General features: G+C 44.3%; 1 protein-coding gene across 3 annotated transcripts in view; it reads left to right on the top strand.

The window, feature by feature from the left end:
- Positions 1-22,708, top strand: part of CHN2 (chimerin 2) — a 568,891-nt gene that overhangs the window by 280,356 nt on the left and 265,827 nt on the right. For all 3 annotated transcript variants that reach the window (XM_063921963.1, XM_063921964.1, XM_063921965.1), the window contains exons 5-6: positions 5,363-5,476; positions 7,016-7,301. In XM_063921963.1, the coding sequence (XP_063778033.1) occupies positions 5,363-5,476; positions 7,016-7,301 (400 nt within the window). The remainder of the gene's footprint in view (positions 1-5,362; positions 5,477-7,015; positions 7,302-22,708) is intronic.

Raw genomic sequence — 22,708 nt, 5'->3', positions numbered from 1 at the left:
CGCTGTAGCCCTCACACCAACGAGTAACTCCTACACTACAAAAAGCAATGCTTTTGTACTTTTGCAACGGGGTAGGGCCTGACATGCTGGCCCCCCCCCCGCATGTCAGTGTGCCTGATCATAGCGGTGCTAAATTTAGCACAGCTATAATCAACTCTGAATCACCCCCAATGGGGGTCATTCCAACCCGTTCGCACGCAGCGCTTCTTCGCTGTGGTGCGAACGGGTTAGAAATGCGCATGCGCGTCGCGACGCTGCCAGCGAGAAAAGTGATCACAGCGACGATCGCAAGAAGACGGACAGGCGGGAGGCGTTCCGGGGTGGACACTCACCGTTTTCCAGGCGTGGTGAGTCCAACGCAGGTGGATCCAGGCGTTTGGAGGGCGGATGTCTGACGTCACAGCCGGGACCTTCATCGCTGGATCCGTCACACTGGGTAATTAGCTGCAGTGCTAGTCTTGATTTACTTTAAACTTTTTTAGCATTGTCGCAGCCCTGCTATGCTAAAATACACTCCCCCATAGGCGGCATTAGGTTGATTGCACGAGCAGCAAAAAGTTGCTACGTGTGATCAACTCGGAATGACCCCCAATATACTAACATCTGCGTTTAATTTATTGTACCAGAAACAAATTTCTATATATAGGGCTCTGAGACCATTTTCCAAAGAGGGGATCAGAGGCTCCAATCTAATCCCCTCCAAACCTGCTGACTTACCATCTGCGAACTTTATTCTAATATTCTTCCTCACATTTCAAGAGCTCCAAAACTAAAAGGCTAGCATATCAGAAAAGTCTTTTCACAACCTATTCAAGTGAAAAACTTACCCGACCACCTGTCTTATTTTCTATCACCACAAGAGGGCCTCATTGAGCTGAAATCATAATATTTAGACCATTAATGACCAATATACACGGATAGCTATGGATATTTAGTGGAGAGGCTGTGTTATATATGGGATCCGGTGCTCGGGATCCCGGCGGTCACCATGCCGACGCCGGGATCCCGCCTGCTTACCAGCCTGACAGTCGGCATGCCGACTGACAGGGACTATTCCCACCTGAGGGGGGGACAAACGCAAGGGGCTCCGTTGCGTTTGTTTCCCCCTCGTCACTTCCATTCTGCTGCCGGGGGCGTTATGCTGACCGCCGGGATCCCCAGCGCCGGTTTCCCAGCCCAAACCCTTATATGCCAGTTCATATTTTATTACTGACATACATTACATTAATGACATTTTAACTATCTAACTAGTTTTTGCTAACAAAATGTGCAACTACAGTAAGTATCTCCGATAGTCAGTAGCGGATCTTGCTATGGGCAAGCAGGATTTTCGCCCGGGGCGCCACCTTCCGGGGGGCGCCGCCGCCGTCTGGAGGGTGCCGCGACCGTGGCAAGATCCGCTATTGGTGCCGCCCGGTGCTGCATTGTGGGTGCTGCACATAGGCGCTAGAGATCATATTTGACCCCATAGATCCGTGGAGTGGCGCCAGGCCGGAGACGGAGGGCAGCAGCGCTCGGGAAACAGGAGCGGGGTTGTGAGTATTCATTTATTTTTATTTTTTATTTTTTGTAAGTGGCGCAACTAGGGGGCACAGTACTGGGGGCAATACTACTGGGGACACAACTGTACAGGGGGCACAGTACTGGGGGCAATACTACTGTTGGCACAACTCTACAGGGGCACAGTACTGGGGCCAATACTACAGTGGGTATAGCTACAGGGGGCACAACTACTGAGGGCACAGCTACAGGGGGCATAACTGACCACATCCCTTCTCCATGAAGCCACGCCCCTATTTTTTCGCCCTGGGCGCCACAAGGTCTAGATCCGGCCCTGCCGATAGTGTTGTCTTGTTAAATATTGTATAAACCAGACGGGTTTACTTGAGATAGCTGGTTTGATTCTTTGTTTATAGCATCATTAGGTTCAATTTGTGTTGTTTTTGGCTTTAAATGATGTGTTACATCTATATAAATGATTTATGGGACTCTGCACAGCGGTACACCTTCAGCCAGCTTACAAGTACACAAATCTTTTATAGAATTTATGCTCCACCGTTCTCATATCCACAATTTTTTATTAAATATTATTATTTCTATTTTTTCATGGATTATGAAATGATAAAGATATTTGTTTTACAAATAAAATAATAAATTATTAGATTTAAAAAAATAAATAAATCCTATAGTTATACATTCTGAGGGCAATCTCTGAATTAGAATTATCTGCATAACAGGGTTCAGTATGTAATCCCGACAGTCGGGATGACAGCGGTCATGTGACAGCGGCGTCACGACATCGGACATTTTTTTTTTTTAACCCTCACCTACCATAACTCTCTAGCGATGTGAGCTAGGGCTAACCCTCCGGGGGTGTCGGCTAGAGCTAACCCTCCGGTCTCTAGGTCGACAGTAACTAGGTCGACAATGTTTTGGTCGACCACTATTGGTCGACGGTAGCTAGGTCGACAGGATTTCAAGGATGACAGGTTCTCTAGGTCGACATGTTCTAGGTCGACAGGTCAAAAGGTCGACATGAGTTTTTCACTTATTTTCTTTTTTTGAACTATTTCATACTTAACGATCCACGCGGACTACAATTGGGAATAGTAACTTGTGCTGAGTGGAGCGAGGCACCTTGCCCGAAGCATGGCGTGCAAAGTGAGCCATGCGAGGGATACCTGTCAACTTAGCCCATGTCGACCTAGCATCCCTGTCGACCTAGTTACTGTCAACCAATAGTGGTTGACCTAGTTACTGTCGACCAATAGTGGTCGACCCGAACGTGGTCGACCTAGACACTGTTGACCCTATGAACCACCCCCCCCCCCCGGGTGTGTCAGCTACAGCTGACCGCCCAAGTGCCTAACCCTAACCCCACCAACCCCCCAGCCCTAACTCTAACAGGAACCCCCAATACTTTTCTTCATAATGTCGTCTGTTGGTCACATGACCACAAGCATCCCGACCGCATAACATACATTGCTGATAGCTTAAAATTATTAAATAAAAAGTTGCAGACAAGTAATGGCATTCCGGTCCATACTTGGGTACTGACCAATTTGCTTGCTTGTAGACAAGGGCGTAGCTGCCATAGGTGCAGGCGGTGCAGCTGCTATGGGGCCCGGAGCTGAGGGGGGCCCACCTTCCCTGTCAAAATTATATGTGTTATATACATTTTTGTCATTGGGTGGTACGTAGGGGTCCTTTCAAACTTTTTCTTTGGGAACTGCAATATATCTAGGTATGCCCCTGGACTTGTTCATTGTAGTGAGGTATAAAATGAACTGGAGGGCATTTTTTAATATTATATAACATGAACCGGGGCACTGCAATGAGGCACAATATGAACGGGGAGCACTATACGTCATAACGTGAATTGGGGGTACTGTGCGGCATAATGTGTACTGGCAGCTCTGAAATGTGACATAGGGTGAACTTAAGCACTACTGCGATTCATAAAAGATACTAGGGCACTACTATGGGGCATAACATTAAATAAGGCTCTTCTATGGTTCAGAAAATGAACTAGGACACACTATAATAGGGCATACAATTAACAACTACTGCAGAGAAGTGTCTTCTCTAGAAGCATTGGGACGGGGTTGCTATGGGGCCCACAAAGTTCTGGCTACACCCCTGCTTGTAGATAATGATAATAATAATAATAATAATGTAGCATCACCATAAATGCAGGTCACATTCAGCGCAGCAGCAAAACAATGTTCTGGGAAAAAATTACATTATGTAATAGGAGCATCTTTGTATATAATAATAAAAAACTGACCTTATACTGTATTATTGGTACATCTTAGTATGTAATAATAAAAAAAAATCTTAATTTATTCTTAGTAAACAATTATTACAAATGCTTGTACTAGTTGCTGCTTAGCATGTTTTATAGTAAGTGCTACTTAGCATGGTTAGTGGGAATTGCTGCCTGTCTTGTCTTGTGACACTACTATAAGCATTTCTCTGTCTATGGGAATGGTCACTGCACATAGGCTGCGGGACTTCTGATTTACATCTACCTAAACCCCAATCCACAAATACTAGAAGCACTGACTACCACTTGATGGCAACCAGAATTGTATTTTACATGTAGCGTCTCTTGATCATACCAGAGTGTAACCAGCTTTAACCTCCAGGAGAGACTGTTTACAATCTCATTCTTAAAAAAAATAACAATCATATAAACCGCATTCTCTTCTTTTCCGTCTCTGGTTCTCTCAGTCATACGGTGACATAAAGTTCATTATGTTCTATTTTCAATCCTATGCACTCTCAGTAGGAGATATTATTATTTTTGGTAGGTTATTTGTCAAACTTAGTAATTATGCAGTCATGTTTGGCACCTTGGCACCTAACGTTCTGCTATTGTGCTACCTCCATAAAGATAGAAAACAGGAAGAAAGCTACAGAGGAAACATTGTAACTTGTGTTCACCATTCACTGCTCGAAAAGAAGAAATTGCTGAATGTTTGTTCCATATGTGCAAAACATCCCCCTGCTTTGTTCTCATTGCTTCTCAGTATAGATTTATTAGAGCATTACACTTCCTGGCCCATTAATGTACAAGAATTGCAGTGGGGTGTACCACAATAGCAAAGTGCTACAACCCTTGGGAGAATTCCAACACAGTTATCCACCTTGTTTATATGCGATCAACGTACAGTACACTGTGAATTTAGCTGTTGTTGAACTACAGATCTCAGCATACTTTACCAACATGGGTGTAAATGAACCAAACAATCCCAGCAACTTCAGAGCCACAACAGACTTAGGGGGGTATGCAATTACTTCCGATCATTTTGGAGCTAATGAATTCACCCCACATGAGTATTCAATTAGGGCCATTTTCGGCCGTTTTGAAGGCATTTTCGCCCATTTCCTTTTTACCTTTTTTAGTAAATGAAAAGGCGTTGGCGAAAAATCCCTCAAAATTGGTGAAAATGGGCCACATTTTCGAATGAAAACAAGTGGATTCGCAGAGCCACGTGTTTTCCGCCCCTGCCACATTTTTCGCCTAGGCGAAAATCCGACCCTGCTATTGCATAGGGCGAATCTCCATTCGCATTAAAAATGTCCTTTTACAGTCGGATTGTAATGCACTGTATGCTGATGGCTGTATTGTGATTACTGCATACACATGTGCACACTGCAGCAATTGCAGAAGTGCAGTGTGCACCTGTCATGTAGCTATGCCATATATGTCATTCCTCTGTTTTCCATCTCAATTGTCTAACCTGGGGCCCCAGCACTTCAGACTGAGTTTTTCAGCATTGAGCTCTTTGTCCTGTATTTCATACACAGTTAATATTATTGGTGTTTGATAAGAGTCATTGCATGTGTCATCCCTCAGGTTTCATGGCATCATTTCTCGAGAACAGGCAGACGCATTGCTGTGCTCTGCAGAAGGATCGTACATTATTAGGGAAAGTCAGAGGCAACCTGGCTGCTACACTCTGGCCTTAAGGTATATATATATACATATATACATGGTGCATGGCAGCTAACAGAATTTACCTTGTTACTATTGAAATGAATATAAACATAACATTCTACATAAAGAAGCTGAATGTCATATAGGTCTAGTAATTCTGGGTGTTACAGATGTACAGGGTTGTGCTCCCAATTGTCTGGCTGAGAATTTCCAAATTGTCTTTACCTGGCTGATAATGGCTAAGAGCAATGTCAAAGGGACATTTTAGAACACAGCTGTTTTCTAACTAGGAAATACAGGACATTGGGAACCTTATGGAGTGACAAAGGAACTTTCATGATATCCTGGCTGAGTGTATTCCCACTTTAGAACGCCACTGTTCTCGGTCCGGAAATTGCTGTGTTTTACAATGTTCATCTGACATACTCTGAATTTATTTTTGTATGCTCTGATTGAATGAAGCCTAGATTAAATCAGATGACATGGAAGCACAGCATTAAATCTTGTTGTGTATAGCTTGGACCATGTTGCAGGAATTGGATTACTGATCTGTGTTTGTTTTATAGTGAGTTAGTTCTCTGTGGGGGAAATCCTATTAGTCGTGAAAATGTTGTTTTGCGATAAAAACTTATTTTTATCACAATTGTGAAAACTGTATCCAATTAGCTGCGAAAATTTATTGGTGAAATGTATCCATGAGTTTTATTGCAAATTTGCTTTCGTCATCTCTGAGCAGGTGATAAGTAGTGCAAAATCTCTATTTTAAGGTAATAATTTGGGTATCCTGGGACTCCCCCCTGCTTGACTAATTAGGCATTTAGAAGTGTTAAATTATTTTTAATTGGCCAATAATGACATGTCATTTTTGGGATCAAGAAATGCAAAGTGATGGAAACTGGAGTACTGGTATTTTGGGGTGCTTTATGAGTGAGACAAGTGTTTTTATGCTTGTATGTAGTCATTTTTTTTCTACTTTTTTTCAAAGTGCCTATATATGACTCAAATATATACTTATACCAATTTTTATGTACCCCTAATTTAATGACAGCACTTATTTTGCTTCAAAAAACAGCTTTCAATAATTTCTTCACATAAAAAAATGCATATAACAGCCATTTATCCCAATTTGAGTACACCAAATAGTTTTATCATGCCCACTAACAGACTTATACTGTAGGCACATATCCTCATGTTCTTCTATATGTATCTCTGGTTTTGCCAACTAGAATTATCATGCAAATCCCATTTTGGAATAGGATAGTTGTGAAAAACGAGAGTGCGCAATCTACGATAAGCTGTTTTTGCGACAACTCTTATGCGATAGGTGTGAAAAGTTTACCAGCTATAATTTGTGCGTTATTGTGTGCTAATAGGATCCCCCCCCCTGTGAGTGTGTCTGGTTTATAATATATTGTACATCGAATATTTCCACACTTTATTTATTTATTTATAATAAGAGAAAAAACGGGCAAATGATTAACATCTGATTCTAATTGACAGATATTCATATAAATATGAACCTGCATTTTATGTTGTGTATCAGTTTTTCTGACATCTCTGCCGTCTGTCCAGGTTTGGTCACCAGACGTTGAACTACAGACTTTTCTATGATGGGAAGCACTTTGTGGGGGAGAAGAGATTTGAGTCAATACATGACTTGGTAACTGATGGCCTTATCACCTTGTACATAGAGACTAAAGCTGCAGAGTATATTGCAAAAATGACAACCAACCCCATTTATGAACATGTGGGATACACATCCTTACTGAAAGAGAAAGTTAGCCGAAGGCTGAGCAGATCAAAGAATGAATCAAAGAAAGCTCCCGTGTCTATGGAAGGGAATACCTCTGTGGAAAAGGTGAGTGGTGACGTTCTCGCTTTCAGTAATCAGAAGAATCTGCAGGGGAACTCCTTGCTGTAAGTCACTGTAACCGGGTCACTTTGTAGTTAATACATGCTTGTAATTACTGAAAAGATTGTTGGGCTTCATTCATAGGGGGATATTCAATTGTGTGAAAAGTTAGTTGGGTGTCTGTTTTTTCCTGTTGTTTTTTTCCTATCTAATAGACAGGGGAAAAAACAGACACCCAACCGACTTTTCAAACAATTTAATCCCCCCCCCATAATGTTTGGTTGTTGTTTTTTTTGTTCTTTTATTCATTCAGAAAGCCTATTCATTCAAAGACAAAGTCCAAAAATAAGTGAATGAAGCTGTAAACACACATGCAACTTCCAACAAGCACATGGGGATCTATTTACTAAGCATTGGAGAGAGATAAAGTACCAACCAACCAGCTCCTGTCATTTTTCAAACACAACCTGTAACATGGAAGTTAGGAGATGATGGCTGGTACCTCTCTCCACTTTATCGCTCTCCAAAGCTTAGTAAATAGACGTGTTGGTTTGTTTCACATCAGTTTTAATGTTCAAGTGTTCCAAAGCATTATTGTGGCCTAGTGTAATGGAGTTCTTTGGGACCTAGGAGGAAACGTATCAACCTTTCTAAAGAGAAAAAGTGGGTAAGTAGCCCATGGTAACCAATCAGATTCACTGTCATTTTATAGACTGTGCTAGATCAATGATAGCTATAGGGTGATTGGTTGCTTTGGGCAACTTCTGCACTTTTTCTCTTTAAAATTTTGAACATTTACTATCACTTCCTCCACTGGTAGTCTCCATAGCCTCCATCTGCCAACAAGTTATGCCAGATTAATATACCAGCATACCTTCCAATTGTCCTGAATTTGGAGACAATACTAAGTTACAAATCTCAAGAGTTGCAGGATTACATGAAAGTCTGAGGAGTTTCCTTGAAATGTCACACTTTGGCCAAATCATTGAGTGCAGAAGCGTTCACTGCCATCTGCAATTGTTATTCCACCACCTTATCAACTGCTACACATACCTCTTACATTACATTGTAATGTCATTTGGGTATAAACATTTGACTTCTGTTTCTTGTCACAGATTGTCATTTGTTTGTTTCATGTTCCCCTCAAGATACTGAAATTAATACAGAAACCCTTTCCAAATTTGTATTCCTGTAAAGGCTAGTACATGCCTTAATATTGCTTTATCCTTGTGACTTCCCTATATACTTTTCAGCCGTGTACTTTCTGCAAACCTTTTGCAAAAACAAGCATGTGGAAAGCTTCACTTACTGAAATACTTGTACGTGCTGAGCTATGAGCGATGACATCTGCAGGTGCTGGACAGCAAAGGCTCCAGTGCACACAGCTGCTGATATAACAGTTTCATTGAAATGAGACAAGTGTGATGCATTTCTATCATCAGGCAGGGTTGTTTTATTTACATTGCCCTTGGAGACAACACAATGTTGCTGTACAGCTTGCACTGGGAATGAGAGAATAGAGCAACAATAATAAACAGCCATCCATGTCTAATGATATTGTCACAGTTGCATGCCACCCAGGATCCTGCTTCTCACTTGGCAGGTCCGGGGTACTGCCCGTTTCTCTAAGTGGGGTCCTGGTGTCCTCAGGTGGCTAGGCACCGGATTCAGGGGGTAATTCAGACCTGATCGCTAGCAAGCTATTTTTGCACTGCTGCGATCAGATAGTCACTACCTACAGGGGGAGTGTATTTTAGCTGTGCAAGTGTGCGAACGCGTGTGTAGCAGACCTATACAAACAGATTTTGTTCAGTCTCTGCGCAGCCCAGGACTTACTCAGCCCAAGGGCGTAGCTACCATAGGTGCAGGCAGTGTAGCTGCTATGGGGCCCAGAACTGAGAGGGGGCCATCTTCCTTGTCAAAGTTACATGTGTTATATAAATTTTTTATCATTGGGTGGTACGTAGGGGTCCTTTCAAACTTTTTCCTTGGGGCCTGCAGTATATCTAGGTGTGCCCCTAGACCTGCTCATTGTAGTGAGGTATAAAATGGTATAAAATGGTATAAAATGAACTGGAGGGCACTCTAATGTTATATAATATGAACCGGGCACTGTAATGAGGCACAATATGAATGGGAGCTCTATATATCATAATGTGAATTGGGGGTACTGTGCGGCATAATGTGTACTGGCAGCTCTGAAATGTGACATAGGGTGAACTTAAGCACTACTATGATTCATAAAAGAAACCAGGGCACTACTTCGGGGCATAACATTAAATAAGGCTCTATTACGGTTCTGAAAATGAACTAGGGCTCTATTATAGGGCATAAAATTAACAACTGCTGCAAAAGAGTGTCTCTCTAGAAGCATTGGGACAGGGGCCCCTTCAAAATGTTACTATGGGGCCCACAAAGTTCTAGCTACGCCCCTGACTCAGCCGCTGCGATCACATCAGCCTGTCCGGAACCGGAATTGACGTCAGGAACCCTCCCTACAACCGCATTTTTCCAGACACTCCCCGAAAACGGTCATATGACACTGAGAAGTTCGATAGACTTCTTGGAAAACAGCCACTAACCCCTATTGCACACTGTAACTGAAGCCGCTGCGGCTGCTGTAATAAATACTCTGTCCCCAGTTAGCGTACACACGCCGGAATAGCCGTGCAGCTTACACTCAGTGCATACACACAGACCGACACGCTGAGAGCACGAGGCAGCTCTAGGTGTGGCAATTATACTATACAAACGCTCAACAGAAACTGATTGCGACACCAGTATTTGATTGTATGTTGTGGTCCAAAGCAGCAACAAGTAATAATATATTTGTAAAAGGGGGTTACAATAAGTTAAAATATAATGGTACAACACAATACAATTCAATCACAGAGAGAGAGTCACACCCAATGATACGTACGCTTTGTCGCTTGCGCCACCCGGATCCGGTCCCCAGCCGTCTGGCAAGACGACCTATGAGTCTTTTAAAAAGCAGAGAGAGAGTGACCGGCCCAAAATACAATACAATGGGGTTGTATGCTCTCCACTGATTGGTTGGAGGGATGGTCGTTTACAGTACAGGAGAGATCATTGGTCGGTTTGAAGAGATGGGCGATGCCTTGATCCAGGGGTGTGTAGCTCTGGATTCCAGCCGCATACCAAGTACATAATAAACACAAATATACCTTTAATCTGCCTTTGCGAATAACTATTCGCAACGACATGCGATCTTCTCCAAACCAACACCGGATTATTACTCATAATTATCCGAACACGTAGATACCATGCATGATGCTCTGATCAGTTACTGTCCCCTCGCATACTGTAAAGGTGTATAATTCCCTTGTTGTGCCTTGCAAATAAGTAAAAGTTGCATGAGGGGAAAGGGGAGTCTATGTGCAATGTGTGCACCAAGTTTGGGAAACATGCAATGTGTGACAGATATTTCCATGTTCATTAGGTTACCCTGTCATGCGATCTCTCAAAGCAACATGATCCTACACATGAAATGACCAACCATTCTCAAGATACACACAAATATATATATATATATATATAATTCCAAGAGTTTTGACTATAAATGTTACACCTCTGATCCATGTAAGTTGTCAGCTGCTAGTGATCTGTATCAGCAAGGCCTGTGCTCTTTGTATAGTATATTTGTCTCCTATTGTCCTGGTTTCCATTAAACAATGACAGTTTGGTTTGTGTGTATCCTTCTTCACAGACCAGGGGGTCTGTTCAAACATTGGAATACCAAGACATTGTGTTGGAAGGATGTGCATGTTTGGTTAGATTAGTGTGTGCGTGAACAGTGACTCAACACAGGCTGGGCACTGTGGCATGTCTCTGCATTAATAGTAAGAATCTTTCTGTAATTGCTCATACCACGCCCGTACGCGCACTCCCGTGGGAGGCGATTGTACGCAATTTGCGAGTATGCTGCACGCACGCCAGACTAGGTACATATATGGATGCCATCTGTGTGGTGTTTGCATGTGGTGTGTGTATTGCAATATTTTCCGACTTCGACAACACCCACAAAGCCTTCTTTCTGTCAATCTTGCGATCACCCGTGCGAACTGATCCGTCGCACAAACCCATCGCTGAGCTCTTTTGAAGCTGCAGTCATGTGACTGCTGATCTCACTTTTCCCTCCTAATTCAACAAGCCTCAGCTGTATATACCAGCTCTGAGAACATTATGGAGCCAGAATATTAGATGTCCTTTATTTCAGCTTCTTTGTACTTATTTAATGTTCAGAATTCCTGTTTACCTGAACGTTGGCTTGACTTTCTTTCCTGGATCTTTGCTTATAAGTCACCTTGGCTTACCCTGACCATTTTCCTGTCTATTGATTTAGAACTTTATCTTCCTGACTGTATCAGAACCTGGATTCTCTGATATTCCCTTTTGTCTTTTGTCTTATATGCCTGACATGCAGGGAACTTGGGTAAGGGTTCTGCAACCTGCATATCACTTGCAGTCTCTGTTGAACAGAGCGCCGGTTGTTGGTAACATTGAAGAATCCCCAATTTTCTAGCATTAGAATGACATATGTAAAGATTTAACTGAAAAATAAATATTTTATTTGGTAAATCTTGCAGTAAGGCATATACAAGCCAGTACATGAAATTAATCTGAAAGCAGAGCATACTTTCCTTCTTTAATAAATTCCTCTCCAGGAGACAGAGGTGACAGCTAATGTGGAAGTGGATGGCCCATACGCATCATTAGGCACCAGCCCCTCATGGCAAAATGCAGTGACTCTATGATGAGGAGACGGGGCCAAATGATGGGTACATCATGTACCTAAAAGTGGAGGACTTTGAGGAGAGCATAATAAAGGAGGTCATTCAGATCTGATCACTAGACAACGATTTTTGCTGTCCTGCGATCAGATAGTTGCCGCCCACAGAGGGTGTATATTTTCGCTGTGCAAGTGTGTGAACGCACGTGTAGCAGGGCTGCACAAACTGATTTTGTGCAGTCTCTGCGCAGCCCATGACTTACTTAGCCACTGCGATCACATCAGCCTGTTCGGGACCGGATTTGACGTCAGACAACCTTTCCTGAAAACACATGGTCCCGCCTGCGTTTTCCAGGACACTCCCTGAAAATGGTCAGTTGCCACCCACAAACGGCCTCTTCCAGTCAATCTCCTTGCGAAAACCTGTGCGAATGGATCCTTCGTACAATCCCGTTGCTGACCAACGATCCCCGTTGCAGATGTGCGATTCGCCGGCACAGTGCGGTGCATACGCATGTGTAGGTCGGATCTGATCGCCCGCTGTGCGAAAACGCACAGCATCGATCAGATCTGAATGACCCCCAAAGTTAATTGTCACAGATGGGTGAAAGTTGCACCTGCAGAATATGAGCTAATTCTGTATATATATATATATATATATAGCAGTGGCGTGCGGTGAGGTCAGTGGCAGGGTGAGGCACTACAGCCATAATGTCCACCAAATCCTGCCGATGACCCCTACCGCCGCTGAGCCAATGCCTGCTACTGCCCCCCCCAACACCACCCTGAACACCAATACCCTCGACCCCCGTACCCACACATACCTCGCCTGCGTGTTCCAATACCTGTAATACCGAAGTACCAAATAATAATAATACAGCACAGACTGAGTAGGAGTAGGACAAATAAGGGGCAAATTCACGAGCCATCAGACATTCACTTATGCTTTGGGGAAGATTCAATTAGCCATGGGTGTAGCGCAGCTTCAGCTTCCTGTTTAAGGCCCGAGGCTATTCAATTACTTGCCAATTTCAACACGCTGTAAGCCCACAGCAAACACATGTATTGTTGTTAAGTCATAGCTCCTGGGTTAAGTGCCAAGAGCTATGGAACTACTCTGCGTCTGGGGCTTACTGCATGGGGTAGCTCCTGTAATTGAATATAGCTCATGGCAGTTCTGTGGCTAATAGAATCTGCCTCTCTGCTTAACATATTCCTAGGGCTGTACGACGGAATATTAACCAGCAGCCTTCTCTGCCTACTGGATACAGAGAGAGAGGGGAGGGAGTGGGGAAAGATGAGAGAGAGAGATGGGTGGGAGAGGAGTATGCAGAGAGAAAGAGGGAGTGCAGGGAGAGAAGGGGGTGTGGAGGAGAGTAGAGAGAGAGGGAGAGGAGAGAGGAGAGAGAGAGAGACAGGGCCGTCTTTTCGTATGGGCTAAATGGGCTCTTGCCCAAGGGCCCCAGGATTAAAAGGGCCCTAGGCTGAAATCTGAGGGTCCCCTATTTCCAGGGGTACCAGATTTTTGAAAATCGGCCCTAGGGAACCGGAGATATCCGACTTCAAAGCAGTGGTCCCCATCCAAGCCTGTTAATTGTTATTCCCAGCCAGATATCTCGAGTTCTGTCTGACTTTTCTGAGGGTATACTCCAAAAGATGGGACTCTCCCCTTTCAGTGGACACTGGCAGCTTGTCTCTATTATGCCCAGAACCAGAGATATCAGCCTTCAAGCAGCTGGTCCCTGCTACAGCTCCACACGCCTAATATGCAATTTCATATATTTGTTGGTGAATTGCTCTGGCTCCTGAACTCTGATCCCCAAGTCCCCAGTACCTCCTGAAAGGTGGGACTCTAGTTTTTTTTTTTTTTTTTTTTACCCATTAAAGCTAAGAAATCTATTTCCAGGAACTGGAGATATCTGCAGTAAAGCAAGCTGCCCTGACCCCCGGAAAATAATGAATATTAAGCCAACTCCACTATCCACCCCTCCCCTGTGTATTAAACACCCCCTACCACTCTGGAAGTCATGTACCAGGGCCCCTTCATTCGGCATAATGTTCCCTTCTACAGTTTAGCATTCTCTTCCCACCCCATTTGTGCAGTAAAGGAGTAATTAGCAGAAATTATTTCTCCAGGTCCTACATGCTGAGCGAAAGATAGAACCCCCCTACCCCACGCGGGACATCAAAGCTGCCGCTGATAGCACCTACCGCTGATGGGTGGGTAGAGGCCCCAGTGCATTGCTGTGCCCAGGGGCCTACACTGCTGTTAAGACGGCTCTGGAGAGAGAGGGGGGTAAGAGAGACAGAGGGAGGAGAAGAGAGGGGAGGGAGAAAAGAGATGGGGAGAGGGGCAGAAGAATTGGGAGAGGGTGATAGAGGGAGGAGAAGAGAGAGGAGAGACCAGGTTTGAAATGGCAATTGAACAAAATAAAAATACACGTACCGCACTACCACTAGTCAGTGCATACTTGTACGGAAGTCTATGTCTGCGGAGCTGCTGTACATGCTGAGGCTGTCTGCACTGCTGTGGATGGTGGTGCTTGCTGTTGAGCCGCAGCCCGTGCTGTGTGCTTGCTCCCGCCCGGGTCACCTCTTCCTGCTCCTCTTCGGTGGCTGCATGTGCCACTGCGGTTATAAAGTGCACTGTCCGCCCTACTGCCATGAAGCGGAGACGGACAGTGAGGATGACGCGGAGCGCTGCCGCCGTGCACGCGCATAGCCAGCAGATGCTTGCTATTGCACCAGCCGGCGCGATCTACTATCATTCAAACTGAAGCTGGGCCTGTGTGGAGACCGGGATCTGGGCGCGCCAGTGGCAGCGACATCAAGCACAAGGAGGAGGCGCCGGGTCCCAGTGAGTACTTCTGTGCACGTCGTTTAGATGTTCCCCCGTACAGCGCTGGCAGTGACAGCCAATCACAGTGCCCCTACTGTTCTGCGGCACTTACACAGGTGCCGCTTGTATTACTTTTTTCAATGGGCTTTTACAGCCCTTTGCTTGGCCCCACCCCCTGCCCGCCCCCTGCTTCCGCCCGCTTACAACGCACAGCGGGAGGCACCGTTCTCGGTGCCGCACAAAAGCAATTTTACATGTGAAAACATTAAAATTATATAAAAGAGATACTTATGACACACAATATGTGTCATAACTATCTTCTTTGTATTCTTTTAATCAGGAATGACGGGGAGGCACTGCCTCCCCTGACTGCACGTCCCTGATATATAGGAAATCACGACAGCACTCAATGCCTTGCACCACCATTTTTTGCTTTATATACATAGGGCTGTGTTTGCTGTATTTGCTGTACTTCACCATGCCGTTTGGTTAAGGAATAAATCCTGCTTTTCTTTCATCTACACGTGAGTGCTGGCTTGTCTACTTTTTCTGCATCGCTGGAGAAGTGAGTGTTTTATATATATATATATATATATATATATATATATATACACTTGCAATTCTGTCGGCACTCAATGGGTTAAATAATCACAACTAGCCTCCGTGCAGCGTTAGAGATGTCAAATGCAGTACTCCAAAAAGAAAACGGCACTGGACGCAATGAATACAGGAATGAAGTGTATTGTAACAATACACTTCATTCCTGTATTCATTGCGTCCAGTGCAGTTTTCTTTTTGAAGTACTATATATATATATATATATATATACATATATATATATATATATATATATATATATAAAAATATATAGATATATAAATATAGATAGATAGATATAGATATATATATATGTATGTATGTATGTATGTATGTATGTATGTATGTATATTTAGTGGTTCAGCTATTACTTATTAGCAGACTGATGTAAAATGCGTGAAGAAATTCAGAAATATTTGTAATTTCATAAGCAGACCATGCCCAGAGAAATGCTGCACACTCTTCAGCTCAAATCAAGTAACCATTACCTTTATTACAAGTGCTAGCAGCCTTTAGTATGTTCTCCCTCACTGCTTGGAGTTGTTGATGTGATTTAGTTAAACTTGACTGAAGGAAGTAGCACAGTTCACAGATTTCACAGGCAATTTCAGTTCATACTTCGCCGACCTTTATTGGCAAATAAATTAGCGAGTACTTCAGTCACTGGAGATTCTCTCCTCCCTTTGGGCAGGTTTATGTCACTGATGTCATTGAGGTAATTATGAGTGAAAGCACATGAGATGTGAATATAAAGACTCTTAGGCCTGCAGGATGAGTCTGTGTAACATGTCTCTTCTGTAGGAGTTTTTGCAGTAGATATGTGCTGTGTGAACGCCACTAGCCGGGTCACATTTCTGATAGGGTTAACGGGATATAGCAATGTTTTTAAAGTAAATAAGGTTGTGAATAGAACTACCATATAAATATTACAATAAGCCACTTATATAGTACTTCACAGAGCAGTATATATTGGAACACAACATCCATGGAACAGTCCTAGTTTTAAAGTACTGAGAGAAGCATGGCCTAGAGTAGTGGTTCTCGAATTGTGTGCCGTGGCACCCTGGGGTACCTTGGGATACTTGCAGGGGTGCCTTAGATGGCTGGCCCCCAGAACCAATTCAAATTATTTACGTCAATGTAATAGACAAAACCAATGCTGGTTGCTGCCAATCATAAAATATGTGGACAAGCAGAAGGGAATCCTTTTCCTCACCACACAATTGAACCTAAGGATGAAATATAATCACAATTTTCTCAATTTAATATTTTTTTTCTGAATTTCTCAATTAGAAACTGTTGGCATGGGGGGGTCATGCAAAAAATAATGCTATTCTAGGGCGCCGTGATTCAAAAAAGTTTGGAAACCACTGTCCCAGAGGAATGGGGCTGCTGTAAAGGAAAAATCTGAATTGTCGCACATATTAGATGTTTCCTGAGGGAAACACGTTGTGGCCTGATACAGTATGGGTCATATTCAATTATCTGCAGGTTTTACCATGGGAGTATAGCCTCGAGCTGTAACGGCCGGAGCTATTAAATTGTAAGTCCATTTCCTCCCACGGCAAACCCATGGCTAATGCACGTTAATCCATAGATTCTGGGTTGCGTGCCTGGATATATTGATTAACACACTCGCTGCGACTTATGGCAAATGACAGAAGGGTCAATAGCCTGAGGGGGAAGTCTGGCTTAAAAGCCTTGCCGAGCAGCTCTGCTCGTCTGTATGGCACCAAGACAGATAGGGGCTAGCCCTGAGCAGCTCTGCTCGTCTGCCCGACATATAGAGAGATGTGGGATGTGTTGCGAGGCCAGGTCTCCGTGACTCATGGCATGCCCCCATGAGGTGTGACCACACCAGCTTGTCATGGGGTATTTTAAAGCCGCAGTCCATATCTGATAGACAGGCAGCAGTATTGGTGGTGGAGGGTTCATAGATAGATAGATAGATAGATAGATAGATAGATAGATAGATAGATAGATAGATAGATAGATAGAGTCTAATGGAGACATCAAAGTATGGGGTCAATCCAATTAGGTGCGAGTTGTGGGTTTGTTTCCACAGAGCGGGGAGGTACAGGGTGACACACAAAGGTAGAGTGGGGGTACAAGGCGTCTCACACACACACACACACACACACACACGAGTACGGGGTACAGGGTGTCGCACACACACACAGTGGTAGGGGGGTGCAGGTTGTCACACCCGGCGGATGGTGGTGGGGACTTACAGGGAGCCTCAAACACACAGAGGTAGGGGGTATACACTGTTTCATACACGGGGTGGTACAAGGTGTCTCACACACACACACACACACACACACACACACACACACACACACACACACCAGCAGGGGAAGTACAGTGTGTCACACATGGGGGCTTAGGGGGGGGTACAGAGTGTCATACACACATTGGTAGGTGGGTACAGGGTGTCATATACATAGGTAGGGGCATACAGGGTGTCAAATACGTGGCGTGGGTTGCAAGGTGTTACACACACACACACACACACACACACACACACACACACACACACTAGTAGGGGGGTAGAAGGGTTCACACACAGGGTTAGGGGGTACAGGGTGTCACACACACACACACACACACACACACACACACACACACACACACACACACACACACACACGGGTAGAGGGGTACAGGGTGTCACACATGGGAGGGTAGAAGGATACAGGGTGTCACACACACACAAAACACACACACACAGTAGGGGGTGAATAGTGTGTCATTCATGTGGGAGGGGATGTACAGGGTGTCAAACACACAGACCTTGGAGGCAGTCTGGGCCCCATAGACGCTGCATTCCCTGCAGCCACTGGTTAAAAATATATCAAAAATAGGAGCCAGTGCATTGTTTATCGGTACAAAAAAGTCTGGCATTGTGACTTATAACTGGGCTGTGTAATATAGCTCCCCATCCTATGTAATAAAAGGATAGTGCTGCTTCTCGCCTCTGTAGGGAAATTCAAGTGTTTTACGCATCGGCAGCGACTAGATGGCATCCGACGGAGCAATTCAAGTATTGCTGTGTTCGGGCGTGCACAGCCACTGGCGCTGACATCACTGTTATGTTATTCCATCATTTTGACAGGCTGGTAACTAGTTAGATTATAATCTCTCATGAGCAGAGCCCCCGTCCCTCTTGATCTTTTCCTTCCCTCACTTTTACTGTCATCTCCTCATTGATCCTTTGGATTCGGCCAAACCGCTGCTGATTTGGGTCTTATGACTGCTGATACAACAGAAATATGTATAAACCTTGTCCTTGTTCTGCAATGTTTTATGTTGTAAGTCAAGTGTTTTTTTTTTTAATGTTCATACTATTCCTGTTTATGTACATTATAAGACACCATGGACCACTTGTGGCACCATATAAATAAGGGATGATGATAATAATAATAATAATAATAATAATAATAATAATAAAATGGCACTTGGCAACGGGTTCAGACATTGGTAGTGAATTAATAGGTAGGATGCACTTTGTTAATTAATATATCTACAGTTATACATTTTATTTAAATAATAAAGTCCACAAAGCAGTTACTTTTTCCTGACATAATATTGAGTTCAGTTGCTGATTTTTTGCGTACACAAAAAAAATACAGAATAAGTTAAAATTAAAACTTCATAAATTCAAACTTAGGGTGGTATTCAATTCTTTTCACCCCCTTCCACACTAGTTCTGTTTCTGCTGACGGGTGTGGTATAATAATTTCAGCTCGCTCCCCCCGGGATAGCGAGGGCACCCAACCCTTTACGCAGCTAAACCTGATTGCTATGAGCACGATATGCGCAATAACGGGGATCACTTTAGAAAGGAGATTAGGCGTGATATATCATTTGAATACCAACCATAATGTTTTGACACCCTGAAAACGTATGGCTGTTGTCATCCTGACCACAAAGCACATAATAGGGTTCTGCATAAAACTTAGAGCACTTTATGTATAACAGCTGGTCACAGATATCGCAGCACCTTAAAAATATACTAACTACACATTTTAGAAAAGACTGCCCATAGTGTACCACAATGTACAAAGAAATGGGATGTAGTTATGTGACCGGTGGTCACAATACTTCCCCCTACATTCCGCCCACTGAGAATCCCGACGGTCGGCATGCCGATCAGCACGTTCTATTCTCACTCGTGGATGTCCACGACACCCATAGGGTTGGGACCGAGCCCGCTGCGTGACGAGCGCATCAAGGCCGCAATGGGCTTGCTACGGTCTGTGGCTTTGGGATGCTGACCACCGGGATTCTGACCAATATACACACTGCAGATATTCCTACTGATTATTCGCCATTTACTCAGGCAAACCAATAGGGTTGGAACCTTGAGTCATGGTCTAATTAATGGACCTAATTGAGTCTAATTAATTAAGATTTGTGCCTGGTTTAATATTTTGTATACATCTAACACCCTCACAGATACAAATTTTATAAAGATAGTATATGCAATTAAGTTTAAAACCAGAGACTTATTAATTTGAACCATTAGTACTGACGCAGCCCCCTGGACCGAGTTTGAATCTTTGGCCATAGAAAACACATTGAGGTAAATTTTCTAAGCGGTACTTTTGTAAAGCCGCTATATCATCAGTGGTTTCTGCCACTAGATTTAAAGCAACAATAATAAAAAAAATAAAAAAACAATCCCGATTTTTTTATTTATTTAATATTATTGCCTTTTTAAAATTTGCTTTGAAAAGTGTTGTGAAAACTTTGAAAAATGCTGCTTAGTGTGAAATATATTTGTAGATATATATTCCTTGTATTGTAATTCTGGAAGCAAGACTTTAGGCTTTTACAAGAAAAACAACACAGCCCTGACCTCTAGTGGTCATGTTATAGTATGTTAAGACAATTTATGGCAAACTAGCATTTTTTAGGGGACTATTGCCTAATTTTGTAGAAATCTCCGCTCTATGGGCCCGATTCAGACCTGATTGCTCACTGTGCGAAAAAGCAGAGCAGCCATCAGCTAATAACAGCGCATGCATATGCACGCGTGTCGACAAACAACAACAGGCATCACCGGTCAGCAACAGGCTGGTGCGAAAATTCTAATCGCACAGCCATTGGCATGCTGATTGACAGGAAGAAGCCGTTTGTGGGTGGTAACTGACCATTTTCTGGGAGTGTCAGGGAAACCATGTGTTCCCAAGCGTTTTCAGGGAGGTATATGACGTCAGCTCCAGCCCCGATCAGCCTGTTCTCATCGCACTGTAGGAGTAAGCCCTGGGCTGCGCAGAGACTGCACACACAGGGCAAATCATTCAATGGTGAGTGAGCTGCGAACGGATATGCCGCTGTCCGCTGACTGAGGGTTTTTTAGCAGCTCCTCATACACATGCGATCGTACACTTGTACTGCGAATATACACTACCCTTGGGCGTCGACTATCTGATCGCAGGACTACAAGTTTAGAAGCCCAGCGATCAGGTCTGAATCACCCCTATTATTATGCTGCATCAAGGCTACATGTAAAATTGAAATTGCATTAGTTCCCTTCGCACTTCATAGGCATCTCTTGTGTGGACAGAGGCAGTTTCATGAGAATATCTGATGAATTCACTAGGGTTATTCTCTCCCTTTTTAACTCCTGTTAATGTTACGGTCGCGTTAACAAAAAGTCTCCTGCCAGGGGCGGATCCAGAAGAAAATGATAGGGGGGGGCACCATGGAAGGGGCAAGTACATATGCGTGCGGCTTCGGTGCATGTGAGGTGGCGCTTCTTATACAATGCCCACCGTTGTAGCGCTCATTATGCAATGTCCACTGTACTAATAGTGCCCCTTATATAGACCCCATAGTAGTGGTGCTCCTTATGCAATGCCCGTATTGCTCCCAGTAGTAATGTTGCCTGTAGTAATGCCCGCAGTCATTTAGTGAGTGTGGCCAATTAAAATGAGACGTGATACATAGACATATGCCCCCAATAGTGCAGTGCCAAATCCACAATTGCACCCACAGTGCCAGATCCAAAAGATGCCCCCACAGTGCCAGATCCAAAAATGCCCCTACAGTGCCAGATCCAAAAATGCCCCTACAGTGCCAGATCCAAAAATGCCCCCACAGTGTCAGGTATACAAATGCCCCCACAGTGCCAGTTAAACAGTTGCCCCCACAGTGCCAGTTAAACAATTTCCCCCACAGTGCCAGGTAAACAATTGCCCCCACAGTGCCAGATAAACAATTGCCCCCACAGTGCCAGGTATACAATTGCCCTCACAGTGCCAGGTATACAAATGCCCCCACAGCAGGTATACAAATGCCCCCACAGCAGGTATACAAATGCCCCCACAGCAGTGCTGCAGCTGCTTACCGCTGCTGCTGCTTCTCTGCCCGGCCCTGAGGGTGTCAAGAGGAGAGCGCGGCTATGTCTGGCGCCGGTGGTGGCGCCGTTTAGGACTTCAAACTAGCCGCCGGTTCGTGAGCCAATCAGAGCTCGCGGACCGGCGGCTCCTGATTGGCTGCCGGTCCGCGAGCTCTGATTTACTCACGAACTGGCGGCCGGTTTGAAGTCCGCTACACGCCGCCAGATAGCCGCGCTCTCCTCCTGACAGCTGAGACACGCTGCCGCCGGACTTAGCGGCAGCGTGTCTCAGTGACACAAGCGGACGGGGACGGATGGGGCCACAAATGTCAGGGGGGGCATGGCCCCAGTGCCCCCCCCCACCCCTGGATCCGCCACTGTCTCCTGCAGTAACTATGTAATACATATAGTAGCAGGGAAAGAATTTCATCAGCTTTAAATAATTACTGTATATTTGCTCTGTTTCTCAAAGTTGAGGCCTGGGGTAAATCTATCCAACATTGATTTCTGCCGATTTGTTGTTATTCTGCGATTTTTATAATTTTACTAAAGGCCTCATTGCACCTCAAACACCACTAAACACACCAAATTCCACACAATGCACCATTGGACCAAACATTGTACCCTTAACTTGGGCACAACTGCAGATCACGGATTTACTAACAATTGTCTCTGACGAATCAATCAAAATTGGACCAAATCACAGAACAATAGAGAAAATCGGTAATTCTGCCTGTGAGCGGTGTGTTGTTCCGAAGCACGGCAAAATTGCTGTCATTACTGTAGCACTGGATGTAGTCAGGTGACCAGCGGTCAGGATCCTGGTGGTCAGCATACCGATGCCGGGATCCCGGTCACCAGGATGCCAGCAGGGGACCAAG

The sequence above is a fragment of the Pseudophryne corroboree genome, chromosome 5 (genome assembly GCF_028390025.1).
Source record: "Pseudophryne corroboree isolate aPseCor3 chromosome 5, aPseCor3.hap2, whole genome shotgun sequence".
NCBI lineage: Eukaryota > Metazoa > Chordata > Amphibia > Anura > Myobatrachidae > Pseudophryne > Pseudophryne corroboree.
The sequence above is the reverse complement of the archived record's forward strand: the minus strand, read 5'-3'. Positions and strand labels throughout refer to the sequence as shown.